Source organism: Aulonocara sp. 'chitande type north' Nkhata Bay, linkage group LG10 (assembly GCF_057382095.1).
Source record: "Aulonocara sp. 'chitande type north' Nkhata Bay isolate Kocher_YH1m ecotype deep benthic linkage group LG10, A_spYH_male_GT1.1, whole genome shotgun sequence".
NCBI classification, from domain to species: domain Eukaryota; kingdom Metazoa; phylum Chordata; class Actinopteri; order Cichliformes; family Cichlidae; genus Aulonocara; species Aulonocara sp. 'chitande type north' Nkhata Bay.
The window spans coordinates 35,461,914-35,477,854 of NC_141353.1; the positions used below are offsets into that span (position 1 = coordinate 35,461,914).

The 15,941-nt window shown below is 40.7% G+C and overlaps 3 protein-coding genes across 4 annotated transcripts; 2 read left to right on the plus strand and 1 right to left on the minus strand.

The window, feature by feature from the left end:
* The first annotated feature begins 2,036 nt into the window (after positions 1–2,036).
* On the plus strand, positions 2,037–3,736 carry LOC147321312 (polyubiquitin-B). Of its 2 annotated transcripts, none has more exons than XM_086309708.1 (2): positions 2,037–2,167; positions 2,830–3,736. In XM_086309708.1, the coding sequence occupies exons 1-2, from the start codon at positions 2,044–2,046 to the stop codon at positions 3,525–3,527; spliced, it is 822 nt and encodes a 273-aa protein (XP_086165834.1). In that variant the 5' UTR covers positions 2,037–2,043; the 3' UTR covers positions 3,528–3,736. The 2 variants fall into 2 exon arrangements, with proteins under 2 accessions (XP_086165834.1, XP_086165835.1); XM_086309709.1 differs by having other exon boundaries at positions 2,074–2,184.
* A 2,888-nt stretch (positions 3,737–6,624) lies between these two features.
* On the plus strand, positions 6,625–14,290 carry p2rx5 (purinergic receptor P2X, ligand-gated ion channel, 5). Its single transcript, XM_086309705.1, has 12 exons — positions 6,625–6,843; positions 7,268–7,418; positions 7,654–7,725; positions 7,919–7,994; positions 8,218–8,302; positions 8,484–8,564; positions 10,715–10,856; positions 12,634–12,767; positions 12,853–12,946; positions 13,038–13,103; positions 13,279–13,367; positions 13,456–14,290. The coding sequence occupies exons 1-12, from the start codon at positions 6,713–6,715 to the stop codon at positions 13,712–13,714; spliced, it is 1,380 nt and encodes a 459-aa protein (XP_086165831.1). The 5' UTR covers positions 6,625–6,712; the 3' UTR covers positions 13,715–14,290.
* A 4-nt stretch (positions 14,291–14,294) lies between these two features.
* emc6 (ER membrane protein complex subunit 6) lies at positions 14,295–15,939 on the minus strand. Its single transcript, XM_086309714.1, has 2 exons — positions 15,730–15,939; positions 14,295–15,088 (listed from the first exon to the last, which is right to left on the minus strand). Exon 2 carries the CDS (start codon positions 15,053–15,055, stop codon positions 14,723–14,725), a length of 333 nt encoding a protein of 110 aa, XP_086165840.1. The 5' UTR covers positions 15,056–15,088; positions 15,730–15,939; the 3' UTR covers positions 14,295–14,722.
* Between the last annotated feature and the right edge of the window lie 2 nt (positions 15,940–15,941).

Genomic DNA, 15,941 nt, shown 5'->3' on the forward strand with positions numbered 1-15,941 from the left:
CTGCGAACTGTTTACTGATATTTCTCCACCAACTACATCCAAATTAAATGATGCAGAGATGAACGTCATAGATTTTTTTTAGTAGTTCTGTGTTCTGACTCTCGTGATGTCATCAACTGTGGTTCATTCTGATGAAGCTGTTGAACGTTCTGCTGGTGAAAAAATGTCACCGGTGACTTTGAAACTTTTACAGGTGAAGCATTTTCCACAAAGCTTTGAGTAAAATATAGTGACAGAAAGAGGGTTAGGGTTAGGGCTGGTCACCAGCTTGGTGTGTGACCAAGCTGGTGAGCAGCATGAGGAGGAGGTGCCAGGCTGTTGTGGCTGTGTAAGGTGCTTCCACATGTTACTGAGGCCCCTACTTCTCATGGCCACAACCCACATACACCATTTCATAAACAGGGTTTCCAGCAGTATAAGATTTATTGCCAAGAAGCATAGTTGCAACAAAAAAAAAAAAGACCAAACACAAACTGTCTCACCTTTTGTGCTCAGATTATGTTTGCAAAAATCAGACATGAAGTCACTCAGTTTTATGATAAGGGGTGATATCATGTAAAGGTGGAGCAGGCACTAGTTATCGCTGCAACCCTACAGATGGGAGGAAGCCCATGTTGCACAGGCTAGGACAGGTACCAGGGAGGTTAGACTAGATGGCATGCTTCTGATACTTATTAATATCTGATGAAACATATGGGAGAGATCCGAACTACTTACTCCGATGCAGGATTTAGTCTTCTTTAAGGTTTAGTGTGATAATAAAAGGCAGCTGGTGATCAATTCTGCTGCATGGCACATATGGTGTCCAAAGTTTTTCAAAATTGGACAAAGTACGGAATGCCAGAATATGTATTTATTAAAAGTGCAGTCATTTTTCACTGTTTCACTTCAGAAGGATAAATCTTTGCACAGATGATGTTTATATGTTGATTACTGACTTACTGGATTAAAATGTGAACTAAAGCATATTTTAAAGGGGTTAATGTTTTTATATTAATCACATACATATCCCCTCACACTTCAACACAATAACTCATGGTAAAAATATAAAAAATATATAATATTTGCATTGCCTTGTAATCTAATATATATCTTACATTGCGCAGGATGTAAATTGTTTTGGCGATCTTTTTTCAACATGTTCAATATGAGATTTCCATGTTAACTTGTGTTCCACTATTACACCCAGAAAACGGAGTTCAGCCATAATTTATTTACATCAAACCATTTCTTTTTAGTTTTTTTTCATTTCAATAACCTCAACTTTAGCCAATTTTTTCAAGTTTTCTCCAGAATAATAAAAAGATTGTGTCATCTGCAAACAAAACAAAATGTAACATTTTTGACACATCACAAATGTTGTTTATATATAAATTAAAAAGTAGGACAGGATCAGGAGAACCTAAGCTGCAGGCCCAGGCTGCTGAAAGTTTCCCATGATGCACTGAGCATTTCTTCTTCATTCACCTCTCTTCACTCGGTGTTTATATAGCACTCTGCATTTAATGCTTAATTATTTTTGTCACAGCTTTTGTCCTGCCTCCCTACTGTAACCCCCCAACCGGTCGCAGTACATGGCTGCCCCTCTCTGAGCCTGGTTCTGGGGTCGTCTGGTTGTTGGGATTTTCTCTCTGTAGGGTCTTAAAGGACTTTGAGGGGACTATTGTTTGGTGATATATAATTGATATTAATCATAGCATAATCATACATCAATTCATGTGGTTCACCTAGGTTTATCATTTTAAATGCACATGTGCAGTAGTTGTATTAATCATGCTACATATTATTATTATGACCACTGAGGCAGGGCAGCTATAGCTATACATAGTGTAAGATTAACACGGGATAAACATAACAAAAACAATAAAGTTGTGAATTATTTTTAGGGCCATTCATTTTATTCACTTTATTGGGGCAGAAAAATAGATTCATTTACTACAGTTTGAAACAAGCAAACATACAAAAGTCCGTTTAATGTAATGTAAATTTTCCCTATCAAAAGAAAACACTGGACAATACTAATACAATAAAAACTGCTAGAACATGGATCTAGTTTTATTTGCGGATGAATATCAGTCGATGACGCTTCTCCGGTATAAAAAGTCCTGTTTCCCTTGGCAACTGCAGTTAGAGGGTGGTGTCTGTGTATCTGTGAGAGCAAGGAAACGTAAGTGAACCCAAGCTGTAAGTATGACTATGCGTTTTTTTTAAAAGCGGTTTTTGTTAGATTTCTGACATCAACTGCTTTTCCGCTGATCTGTGAAACACATTTTAAATGTTCTTCATTTAGTTATTTTTTAATGTGCGACCCAACAGCTATATAAAGAGTGACTGTAAAGATGTAACTTGTTTAGCACCTGATATATCAATTCTAAAACGAATACTGTCGTTATGTTACGTTGGAAGCAAGATGCTTTCTATGAACTATGCCGTAAAAACGCTAACGTTAACTAATAAAAATGGCTACCGTCCATTAGGTTGTAACGTCAGCTGGACAAAAAGGAGGCAAACAACAATCGCTTATGTTAAAATGGCGCTGGTACGCGAAACACCGGTTTCCTACCAGTATGTTATAAAACTGGTGTATGACTCAGTCCTGTTTATCGCGCCTGCTGGAAGGATAACTAGTAGACCGACTGATAGTATATAAAGAAAACGTATGCATAAGCCAATTTTGGTGTGCGTTTCTACAAGGAAGAAATAATTGCCCAGCATTTTACAAATACAGTACTATTGCACAGCATGCTGATCAAATATCTTTATTAGTGTGTGTGTGTGTGTGTGCGCGCCTTATGTTTTATTATTGGTAATATGGAATCTTTTTCACAGGAGAAAACATGCAGATCTTTGTGAAAACCCTAACTGGTAAGACCATCACTCTCGAGGTTGAGCCCAGTGACACCATTGAGAATGTCAAGGCCAAAATCCAGGATAAGGAGGGCATTCCCCCCGACCAGCAGAGGCTGATCTTTGCTGGCAAGCAGCTGGAAGATGGCCGCACCCTCTCTGACTACAACATCCAGAAGGAGTCCACCCTCCACCTTGTCCTGCGTCTCAGGGGTGGCATGCAGATCTTCGTGAAGACCCTCACTGGCAAGACCATCACCCTGGAGGTTGAGCCAAGTGACACAATTGAAAACGTGAAGGCCAAAATCCAGGACAAGGAAGGCATTCCCCCCGACCAGCAGAGGCTGATCTTTGCCGGCAAGCAGCTAGAAGATGGCCGCACCCTCTCTGACTACAACATCCAGAAGGAGTCCACCCTCCACCTTGTCCTGCGTCTCAGGGGTGGCATGCAGATCTTCGTGAAGACCCTCACTGGCAAGACCATCACCCTGGAGGTTGAGCCAAGTGACACCATTGAAAACGTGAAGGCCAAAATCCAGGATAAGGAAGGCATTCCCCCTGACCAGCAGAGGCTGATCTTTGCCGGCAAGCAGCTAGAAGATGGCCGCACCCTCTCTGACTACAACATCCAGAAGGAGTCCACCCTCCACCTTGTCCTGCGTCTCAGGGGTGGCCAATAAATGATTAAGTGTTTTTATTTACTTTGCAACAGAACCTAACTGAATAAAGGATTAGATTAAATTCTAGGGCGGTTTCCCTTTGATTCAAATGCATATACAGCCTTACTAAAATGCACTTGCATGATAAATCATCTTATGCTGTATATTAATCAACTTGTGTTATGTTAAGTTGGGCTTTTGATGGCTTAATAAAAATTTGAATAAACTCAGCTTCTGCCCATGCTCTTTAATAATTAGTCTTTGTTGCTTTACACCCTTTATAAGTGGAGCACACTTGTTTTTCTCTTCAGACCAGTTAAGTGAAAAGTGTTATTTACAGTTTACTGAAATTCTGGAACAGAAATTGAGCTTTTGACTGGTCACACTGTGGCAAGATGAAGCTTGTTATTCATGAAATGCCACAGGAATCATTCAATCAATAAAACTTCATTGATCCTGAAGGTTGACCCCGAAGGAAATTGGGTTAAAGCTGCCGACCTTTGCCAGTGCCATCTTACCCTTCCGACCATACATACATTACACAAACATCACATGGGGAAGACGGGTCAGAGAGGTATAACAATGGAAAATGCACAACATGAGAAAAAAGAACTCCCCCCAGACTGAGCTCCAATGGGGAGCTCTGTTTGAGAACAGAAAAAAACACCTCAGCACATGAATCATCACATCTCGCAACATGGAAGACATAAGCTTTAGAGGGGGTGAGTGTAGGTCTGTGTCAGTGTACATGCTTGTGTGTGTGTGTTCCGTGTTCAGTCGAGAGAAAGTGTCCTTTCACCCGGTTAAGCAAAAGTCAACAATCTTCAGTCGACACGCGGGTGGCCTTGAAGGAGGGGGAAGAGAATCACAACACAGTCTTGTTATCTAAGGGAGAGAATTATTATTCTGTCAGCTTTTGCCTTGAGCATCCAGCTGGCACCAGGGAGGCCACATGAGATGAAGATGGTAGTTGTTTTGGTTGGTGCGAACAAAATGCTTCAAATTTTAAAGTTGGTCTAATGTCCGTCACTGGTCACCAGGTCTCTCAATTCCTGTTGTTCTTCTTCAAGATGTTACCTATATTGCAGAGCCATGAGCTTCTCCAAGATCTTATCCATATTGTGTTCCACAAAAACACAGTCTGAGTACTCACAGCCCTGCCCATTGTCTATCATGTTGGCCAGCCTTGTGGCGATAAGCCAGGTCCGAGCCAGCTCCAATCAGCCAGAACTCTGTTATCATGGTTCCGAATTGGTAGATGTCATTCAAAGTCCTCCATCAAGAGTGTCGCCAGACACACGGCGCAACCGACCATCGAGTATCCGGCAGCAAACGTCTCTGCAGGACAATCAGGCTCTCCCAAGCTCAGGAGTTGTCAGTTTCGTTAAGGGACCAGTTGATGAAATCCATAATTCTTCTGTAGGTTTTTAGAGAACAAGTCTGGGAGACTCTCTTGGGGTTAGAGAATAAGCGAGACTATACAAAAGACATGAGAAGTGTAGAACATCTGACTAATATTGTTCATTAATGCTGCTTCAATATACCTGTTCCGTGTAGTACGCTGCGCAAAAGTGAGACCCGCCCCCCCGGGAGTGAGGTGGCTTACGTGTAATGTCTGCTCAGTTACACAGTAAGCAAAGCTTGCTAGTAATCACGAATCCAGAGTCTTTACTGAACATCAAACAAGAAACTAAGCAGGAAAGATAAGGGAGAGGGGAGAGGGAGAAGGAGCTTACTTCTGTGCTTACTACAAGTTCTCCAATCAAATCAATCTTCATTCTGGTTACATGAATTCGCAGAGCCACAGGCTCCAGGTGTTCCAGTGAAATCCAGTCCCAGAAATCTTACCGAACACCGTTTACTGAAATCGAGATTCTAAGGTGAGAGCATGCATGGCATTTTGGTTGGTGTTGGGTCTGTGTTTCCACAAGCCCCGCTAATTCTAGAGACTTATTCATCATGAAGAAAACAAGACAGTCGATCGATCGATTATTTGCGCAAGGGAGGCCTCGTCTGTGTCCACCACGAAAATGACCCCCAGATCTGACCTCCTCCTGCTACCTTTTATTGAGAGACAGTTCACACAAAACACGTCAGAACAAAGCCACGCCCCCTTGGTTCTAAGACAAAGCATTTTATGTATATGTGTGAACTTCTGTAAGAATGTGTGTGTGTGTGTGTGTGTGTGTGTGTGTGCGTGTGTGTGTGTGTGTGTGTGTGTGTGTTATGTGAGAATGTGTGTGTGTGTGTCAGACCTCCTGCTGACCAAAGGGTCGTAAACGCAGGAAGCTTACATCAAAAGAAGATGTAAGCTACAGATGTCATCTACTAGATATTAGCGCATGATGGCATGTAGTGTTAAAGATTTCCTGTACCTGTCCTTCCTGAATGAGTGTTAGCGAAGGCGCTCTGCTGCAGCTTCCTCAACCTTTCTGCAGCATTTCTCAACAATGAATATGTTGTCTTCATTCTCAGTTCTCCTTCCAGTTATAGACGTCAAGTGCCTGTCATTCTTTTTCTTTCTTTCTCTCTTTTTGTTTTTTTGTTTTTTGACTGGCCATCCATTGCAACATAAATTCTATAAATCCCCCCCCCCCCCAAAAAAAAAGAAACCCCGAAACAAAACACTGTGCTGTGATTTGAGCCATCGATAAATAAAAAAAAGTACTAAATGTTTCTGCTCAGCATGTTGATTGTGAACAACATAAACAGAATGCAGTACAAGTGTAGAACAGCACAAAACTACAAACATGGCCGAATTTGGTAAATAGCTTTTTCTATGAAATTTGCTTTTTTCAGGAAGAACAGCTGAAACTCGAGGGTAGTAACCAATGGCAAGTGTGCGTTTCGCTCTGTCCACATTTTAATTTTTAAAAATGCAACAGTTACAAAAATAATTTTACTATACTTGTAAACACTCATGACAGTGTTGGAAAACGCTGTTGGAAAAGTACAAGTCGCCGTATTTGCACAGGAATGAATTATTAGCAAAGGTGCTGCTGCACACAGCTCATGTAAGTCAAAGTGAGTGTGTAATCAAACCATGCAACAACATAAACTTTCCCTGCGTCGCTCTTCCACAAGGAACTGAGTGGAAGACCCCTGTCTCAGTGGGTTTGCCCGCTGCATGACAAGAGAAGCAGCTGTATATATCAGCTGGGGGACTGCGAGCTGCCGTCTCACTCGGCTCCACCGTGCGGGGAGGAATGGCAGGCTGGGGGGGCTTCTTATTTTCTCTTCTCAACTACAAAACGGAGAAATATGTCATTGCAGAAAACAGAAGAATCGGAATATTATTTCGGCTCTACCAGCTGGCAGTGCTGGGATACATTATTGGGTGAGGTGAACTGCATGCACCCCCTCCAACTAGCGTGTTTCCTTTATGGAATAATAAAAGGGAGAGTGACTAACAAAGTTAAAAATAGTGGAGCTTGTGGAAAGGTTTTTACTTTGTGTTAAAGTGGTAGCGCAGTATGGGCCTTTCCTACTAATACTCCCGTGTGGGTTATCTGGTTGAGGACAAACTGTAGTGTGACATTTTTAAGTGGCTGGTGGTTATACAATCAAGCCTGCTATTAACAGTCGATTTTTCGTTCAGTAATCTTTAATTTATGGTATTTTCAAGCGTTTTACCCCTTATGCATGTGCGAGATATTTTCTAAAACACTTTAATAATCATAATATTAGTAATAATAACATAACTCTGCAATGTAGACAAGGGCTACATTGAACACGTCATGAAGTTATGCTGAATGTCCCAGGTGGGTGTTTGTGGTGAAGAAGGGGTACCAGGAGAAAGAAGAGGCCATCCAGAGCTCAGTCATCACCAAGCTTAAAGGTGTCACTCTGACCAACACTTCTGAGACGGGGCCTTACCTGTGGAGTGCCGAGGACTATGTCATACCCCCAAATGTGAGTCTATCTTTTAGTTTGTAGGATAGCAACACTGATGGCACTGATAGCAGCACTCGCTAATTATGTTCCTGTCAAGACATATTACGAGGCTATTGAATGTTTGGGCTGCCTTGTATCATTAGTCTCAATGTCTGCCTCGGCAGATTTAACAATATTGAGCTTCTTGGGGGCACTAATTTGTTTAACATTTTGCTTCTTCATCTCACTGCCAGGACTTAATTTTATTTTGCAGGGTGAGCAGGTGTTCTTTGTTGTAACAAATTACATAGAGACCCCCAATCAAAGGCTGGGCTTCTGTGCTGAGGTGCGTATTGGAAGGAAATTAGCATTTTCTGAAAGCAGAAAAGTCATAGTAAAAAAAATAAAAAAAATAAATAAATAAATAAATATATATATATATATATATATATATATATATATATATATATATATATATATATATATATATATATATATATATATATATATATTTATTTTATTTATCGTGCCTCTAACAGAGTTCCAAGGTGCCAGATGGACGATGCAAAACTGATGATGACTGCATGGAGGGGGAGCCTGTAACAGCAGGTCATGGTGAGGGATGTAAAAATCTGATTGTTTGTTTGGATTTATCCTCGCTTTTTCCATTCTCTGATTTATGATCTGTATAATGAAACAATACAAAATATTGTCCTGATACCGCCACTCTTTAATATTACACATTTCATTATGTCTCTCTGTGTCTTTTCATTTTTTAAGTTCTTGTTCAGCTCCACCACACAGCCTGCCAACTCTTTGCTCTCTCTCTCTCTGTTAGGAATCAAGACTGGCTTGTGTTTAAACAGCACCGGGACCTGCGAGATTCATGCCTGGTGTCCCGTTGAATACAACAAGAGACCCGCGTGAGCATTCATCATCCCTCACAGAACTTTGGAAATTTGCCATTTTGAGCTGCTGCTGCATTAACACTGGCTCTGATCCCTCACACAGACCCAGATATTTCACAGGTTCTATTTATTACTGGCATAGGCTGTCGCCTCCCTTTTCTTTTTTCACACAGCTGCCTGTCTCTTTCATTTCCAGAGAGCCCTTACTGAGTGATGCAGAAAACTTCACCATCTACATCAAGAATTTCATCAGGTTCCCCAAGTTTGAGTTCTCCAAGTAAGTAGCTATAAGTGGCTGCTGATTGCTGGTGTGCCTATGTCTTCCAGGGATTGGGGCATAGAGTGACCTGGGGGGATATGCACACTCCAGTGGCTGCTTTAAATAGCTTTAGGGTGCAGAGAGCTTTCTATTTATACCATTCTGTGCATTGCACTCAGTGAGACAGTGAAACAGTCATCTGAGACGTCCTTGACAGCAAGCCTTGCCCTGGACAGGTGTCCTATCAGAATGGGCTAGCCCATTGAGCTACCCTCTCCGCTGTTCCCTGCACGAGTCCTGCAATAATGCACAGAGATGCCCCAGCTATAGCTAATTCATCTGTCAAGATCTTACTATAATTACGGATACATCTCTTATGTTCCCCTACTAATCTTGGCATGCCTGTGATTAATGAGGTAATGCTTTCGCCTGAATGGAACTTACTTCAAATGGCCGGCAACACTACACATCTTACAGTGTCCTGTATCCAGTTACGTTTTTTTCTTTTGCTTGCAGCTAGAGGGTGTAAGCTTTGGTTTGACTGACATACGCATGCTGCATGCGCCACTTTTGTAGTGTACACTGAAGAAAGCTTAGTCAGATTAGTTGGAGTCCAGACAGTGAAACTCTGAAGTGCACAGTGGTACAGATGCAGAGGCATATGTGCGTATCTGAGGACCAAAGTTAAGGCAAAGTTAAAATGGTATGAGATCACATTAAAAATCTTCTCCCCTTTAAAAAAAAAAAAAAAAAATGTTATAAAGATTTATAATCATATAAAAAAAGGAAGATAAATCTTAGATTCTTCCATATTTCTAGCCAAACTGTGGCACTGAATTTGTTAACATCTTTGTGCAAAAAGTAACATTTTTTGAGTTGTTTCCTTCCCCTGAAGCAGAATAGAACAGGTTGATTTGGAGAACACATATTCCATCATAACTGAGCAAAAGTGTCACTAGTCAGCCTGTTATTCTTAGCAACAAAGAGCTTTGACCGGGTCATTGTGAGTGTGAAGGTTCCCACAGGGCAGAGCTCTAAAATGCTGGAAAATGGATGCAGAGTGTCCAAAAGCAGCCATAGAAGATCAATACATCCAGCTTTATTCACTGCAGGAAAAAAACAAAACAAAAACAGATAAATCAAAAGACATCAATAAAGACCAAGTGAGCAAAAGTCAGCAAAAGTTGTATTAAAAAATGTACATAATGGAAAAAAGTCCTATTTATTGAGAAGACCACCTAGTGCTATGGAAGTAACAGACTACTGGGCACAAGAAAACCATCAGGAGGAAGAAAATGAATGAATCTAACCAAAACTGGCTTAAAAAATCCAGGTCCTGGCAGTCCTGGTAGTTTATGCGAGTAATAAAGTAGCTTCTTTGTGGGCAAGTGACACTAAAAATACACCTACATGCTTCGGCTTACACCTTCTTCTGGATGTGAAGTCTAGAGTTGTTTTCTACCCTGGACAAGTATGTCTATAATAAAGGACCTTCACGCTCAGCCAGTAGCCCCTTCCTGTTCAGAAACATGGCCTCTGTTTTGCATCTGAAGGATTCACAGTGCTGCAGGATAATAGGCCAAGCCCAACATTTTATGGTGTAAAGAAGACCAAAGGTTGGGTCTTAGTAAAGCAAAAGGAAGAAATACCAAAGACTAATATATATTCTAAAAATCATATTTTCAGAGATTCAAGTTTTCAGTCAAATTGTCAATATTATCCTAAGTATGACAACCGGTGGTCAGACTCTGATGTTGCACTTTCAAGTCATCCATCCATCCCATTTTTCTTAAATGCTTATCCATCTAGCTGCCAATGTCAGCTAAGATGCAGGGTACACCCTGAACAGGCAGCCAGTCCATCACAGGGCAAAAAAGAGAGCACACATTCTCACATCCACGCCTGCGGCCACTCAGAATGACCACATAACACAACATGCATGCCTTTGGTCTGTGAGAAGAAACCCCAAACAGGCACATGGAAAACATACAAACTTTAGACAGAAAGAGCACAGCTGGTTCAGGCATGGAACCAGCTGTGCCTTATCTGCTGCCATCAGCAAAACCCCGATAACTCTAACTTCCATCTTTTCACTTAAGTCATTTCATTGAGTGAAAACACAAGTTTCTGATATCATTAACTCCACATCTGCTGTCTATTACTTCTAGAGCCAATGTCCTTGAAACTTCTGATGAAAGCTACCTAAAGAGATGTTTCTATGAAAAAGAGAATCATCCTTACTGCCCCATCTTTCGCCTCAGAGATCTTGTCAGCAGTGCTGGACATGACTTCCAGGAAATGGCTATTAAGGTACAAAGTGAAACAACAACACTCAAAGAGAGCAAATTCCCCTGAAGGCTAAGACCTATGCTAAAACTTTAATGTTTCATGATCATGTCAGCATTGTTAACATGGAAATCTACTGGAGTATATTAGTGTAGCATATTGATCATTTTGTGTCGTTTTGAAGTCGTCAAGCGTTGTATTGAAAAAAGAGCTAAAAAAAAAGAAAGTTCTTATGTTCCCCCCAGTGACGAATATCTTGGTTTAAAGTTTGGAGATGATCCTAGCTCATATGACCCTGACCTTTGACCAATGACCTTTTAAGCATTACATGCTAGAATAGTGTATTTTATGATCTTTACCTTTAATACTGGAGCAGCTCTGGCTGGAATCTTTGACTTCTATAAGCTGTAAAACATGAGCTTTAAAGATATAATTATGTGGTTTTGCAAAGCTTTCCAGCATCATGGTGACGTCATAGGATGTTGTATTGAGAAAATAAAAAGTGCGTCGTACAGCTCTTTGCATGCCCTTTCATATGATATAATACTCAATATGGTTTAATTTTTTTTGGTCAAGGTCAACTTTAACCTTGGGTGCTAACATTAAAGGCCAATGTTAATGGCCAATTTCAGGTACTCATGTCCCCCAGGGTGTAGCATATTGTTGTGAAGTTTGAAGATTTTTTAAACTGATTTTTACATTTGGTGTGACCTTGACTTTAACCAGATTTTGACCAAAATTGAATCAGCTTGAGTTGTTATTGATATCTAACCTCAAACTAAATTTGAGAATGAATGAATGAATTTGAAATTGAAATTTGACAAACTCTGGATGCAAAACAGCAAACAAACACACAGACAGACAAACAATTAAGACTATGTGCGGGAGTGATTTTGGTTCCTCACTTCCTCACAGTTGTTTGCTAACAAACTATAATAGAAATCTGGTCTCAGTAGCTCGCCATCACTTGTTTAGATTTCTTGAGCAGATCTTCTAACATTATAAAATGTTAGAAGAGGACAAAGTACAGTGAAGATTCTGCAATACACAGTTTATCTCTCTGTGGACACACAAACTCAAATCAGTTGATTGATTTATAGGGAGATGGTCTGCTTGCACAAAAAAGCTGATTTCTTTAATGATTTGTGAGAAAATCTGCAAATATCCCACAAACACTTGAATCTCTCTGCAATGCAAATACAGTAAAGCTGTGTATTAAAAGCCAGCTTCTGGTAGACTACTAACAGCAGGGTCATTCATGAACTGGTTAGATCCACATACATGTCGTTATGTGTCGTTGTCGTGAAGCTTTTTGACACATCTTGTGGTCTTCATCTGTATATGTAGATGTATCTGTTATATAATCAGCTGGAAGAAAATGGATGATGGACATGTGGAGTTTTCAGTAGTATTTAATCCTTTTCAGTTTCTGTTTAGAGTTATGAAAAACTGAGTTTCTGGAACTGCGTTTAAGTAAGATATTCCTCTATTAGCTTTGATGCTCCACATTGGCTGGTCCCAAATTAAATCTGTGTTGCCCGTTACAAGCAACTTGAGTTTGAGGCTCTGAGGGAGAAAGATCAGGGCACCTCAACTGAATTACATCCCAAATGAACACAGTTGTTCAAAATAAGCATTTTCTTGCCAAAGCCTCATGTAACTTGATTTTATCTGCGTATGTCTTCTCTGGTCGTGGTATGTTATGTTTAAAAAGTTTTACTTTTTGTAAAGCACTCTGTACGGTATGGTTTGTGGTGTATCCGCTGATGTGCTATTAATATTTACCCTTTGTGTCCATCAGGGCGGCTCTGTTGGCATTCTCATTGAGTGGAACTGTGACCTGGATAAAGATTATTCTCTGTGTAATCCACAGTACAGCTTCACCCGTTTGGACATTAATTTGAACAACTCAATCACATCGGGATACAACTTCAGGTATGGTACCCACTACCTTCACTCTGCTCACTGTTTCCAACATGTTTTCAGCCTTTACATCTTATGTCAACTATTTTTTCTACAGATATGCCAGATACTATAAGGATCAAAATGGGGAAACCTATCGCACGCTGTATAAAGTGTATGGGATTCGCTTTGATATAATGATCAATGGTCAGGTACTGTGGAGATAGTAGCAGTTTAGTTTTTTTCTAAAGCACATCATTCTGGTGGGAGATTAACAGTGAGTTTCTGGTTATTGTTTTACAGGCCGGGAAATTCAATATTGTCCCCACAGTAATTGCCATTGGCTCAGGTGTTGCTCTCCTCGGTGCAGTGAGTAATTTATTAGAATATTCTGCTGACGCATGTGTGGATGATTGCTGTGCAATTACCACGGTGCTAAGTTCAAAAACTGTCATTTTACAGGACAGTGGATGATGTGTAATCCCCACCAAGAAAAGTAATATTCTCTCCTGTTCCAGTTCATTTGTTTATTTTTCTCTTTTAGGGAGCCTTTGCCTGTGATATGATATTATTGTACATGATGAACACGAGCTCCTTCTACAGAGAGAGGAAATTTGAAATCATCAACTTCAAGTAGGACTTCATATGTTTGCAAAAACTTTGCCATTTTCTAAATCTTGCTCCTCACTTTCGCACACCTCTCTAATGCTGTGTGCAACAGAAAAGAGAGGACCAAAGTTAAAGATGAGAAAACGGGCCATCGGGAAAAGAGGTCCAGAAGACCAGGGACAGAGAAAGGGGCTACAAATTCCATCAAAAATCCAGGAGAAACTGAGCCCACTGCAGGATCTTCTGCAGAGAGCCAGCCACCTACAGAGAAAAGGGGTCCCACAATTCCACGTAACACGGGACAGCGATACTCTGCTCCACCCCAAGGCACCGAGACGAAGCATCATATCACTTTCATGGCTCACAATTAGGTCTGCAGGCAGAGCAAGATCACCTGTTTGTTTTCCTGCATGAGGCAGAACCCAAAGGTGGGACTGACGTCCACGTCTTACCTGCCGGCACAACTGCTAGCACGGTCACTAGCATGAATGATGCCCTGACTGAAGATGTGTTGATCCAGGGGAATGTAAATGTTGTGCAAAGTGCATGACATCAGGACGTCAAAGAAAGTAGCAGGGTCAGGATTCAAAACAGATTCATTACCACTCAACTGGCAATTAGCAGTGACAGTAATTACAATATATAGTAATAAAAGTAAAAAAAAGTAGGCATGAAAGTTTTTAAAAACTACACTTAGAAGCAATTCATAAGAAAATGTGTGGTCTTAATTGTGTTTTTACAGCTCAACACATGTATTGTGTTGTTAAAATGCACAAACACTGTTGCTGCTTTCTGCTGTATGTTCAGTTAACTGTACTGATTATGGCTTTGATATGAAGCTTTTACACAGTATTCACTGGCGACACTGAAGAATACAGCCTGACATGCTCTACGAGTCCAAGTGGACATATTCTCTGTGTAATGAATGGAAACTGAAATGCAGAGTCTCCCTTTGTTTGCTGTTCCTGTTTCTATTTATTGAATGTTCTTTGTCATTGGAAACACATTTTTGTCATCACAATTTTATTATTATTAGTGACATTCCCCAGTGAAGAAAAAGTGATCCAAAAAACTTCTAGAGAGATCTTTAATCCAGTCAGTAATTACATCTGCTGTTTTCTGACTTGGTTTAACTTGTGAGGATTTGATCTGTAAACCTACATTATAACTATAGCTCTCTAAGTACAGGTTAGAGTTCATTCTCTGGTAAATATGGAGGAAAGAAAAGGACAGTTAATTCTCTTAACTCATCGTTTAACATATAAACAGTTCACAATGGAAGCCTTCCACTAACAGCCTATCTACAACAGCAGGGCAGACAAACCTAAAGAATTACAGAGCATTAGACAAATATTTCTGAGTTATTTCGAGTAGATGTTCTAGTATACGTGCACCATCCCGTACAAGAAAGTCCAGAACAGGACATATGTGAAGAGGCCTCCGACGAGGCCTCCAGTAAAGAGCAGCCGCCGTGATTTGAAGAATTTGTTCCACCGCCGTCCGGCCTTGAGAATAAGCAGCAGCGAGAGGAGAAAGGATGATAGGAAATAAAAGATGAAGCCGTACAGTCCCGTCAGGCCAAGGATACCGGCTGTTGCTCCCGAGAGCGCAGACACAGAGGTGCGGCAGTAATCCAGCACTGCCGCGTTGCCTCTCACTGCCACTTCACTGATGAACTGTGGTCCCTCGCGCTTGGCCCCAACTCCAGCCATCTTGGCTCTGGTCGGCTACCACAGAAGGTGCTGCTGTAACATCAAAGATTAAGGCAACAATGTTAGAGCAACAGTACCTACTATGATTTTATGTACCTCGCACAATGAGGTTTTTAATTCATAAATAATCAAAATCGAAATAACATGATGAATAGTAGGACTAATGATTTCAAATCCTAAACATCCTGACTCGGGATGCTTTATAGAATTAACACCAAATAGAAACAAAACAAAAATAGCTCATTTAAAACAGAGTCCGATCGGTTTTACTTTAAAAATCCATTGACAGACAATTTTCACCAGGAATAATTTAAGGGCCATCTTACTGCTGGTAATGAAGGTTATTATATTAAAAAAGAAAGACCGATCATCATGACACTGAATCAACATAAAACTACAAATCTGGACACATTAAAGCTCTTCACTCTGCGTGACAAAGAAAGCAAGTCGGGTTCGCTTAGCTATTGCCAAACTTCAAGGTGATTCAAAGCCTCGTTTTGACATAAAAAGGTAAAATTATACGACACAGACATCAGTTTTCAAACTACACAAAGCAGAGTCAGACTATTGGGGGCTAAACTGCACATCAGCTGAACTATTTTAACATTTCTACCAGTGCTAATTCTAGCAGTGCTAGCTCTCCCAGCTGCCCACTGACGGTGACAGGTTCTCACCGGAGATTAATGTAGGGACTTCCTGTCGACTCCTCACGACGCGGTCACAAAAACATAACATGCAAGATTTACTTAGCAAACCTGAATCTAAAGCAGTTACAGGAAAAGTCAGCTGCTGTCACCAAAAGAAAAAGTGCATTCATTCTCGTTCGGATGACACTCCTATACGAAAGTCAGCCATGCTCCTGCGCAGTGCATTGTGGGAAGGCGGT

Excerpts from the sequence above, each read along its gene's own strand:
- LOC147321312 (XM_086309708.1), top strand. The coding sequence starts at position 2,044 with ATGGATCTAGTTTTATTTGCGGATGAATATCAGTCGATGACGCTTCTC. Across the intron at positions 2,168-2,829 it reads ATCTGTGAGAGCAAGGAAAC|GAGAAAACATGCAGATCTTT; the intron begins GTAAGTGAACCC and ends TCTTTTTCACAG.
- emc6 (XM_086309714.1), bottom strand. The coding sequence starts at position 15,055 with ATGGCTGGAGTTGGGGCCAAGCGCGAGGGACCACAGTTCATCAGTGAA.
- p2rx5 (XM_086309705.1), top strand. The coding sequence starts at position 6,713 with ATGGCAGGCTGGGGGGGCTTCTTATTTTCTCTTCTCAACTACAAAACG. Across the intron at positions 8,303-8,483 it reads GAATACAACAAGAGACCCGC|AGAGCCCTTACTGAGTGATG; the intron begins GTGAGCATTCAT and ends TTTCATTTCCAG. Across the intron at positions 8,565-10,714 it reads CCCAAGTTTGAGTTCTCCAA|AGCCAATGTCCTTGAAACTT; the intron begins GTAAGTAGCTAT and ends TATTACTTCTAG.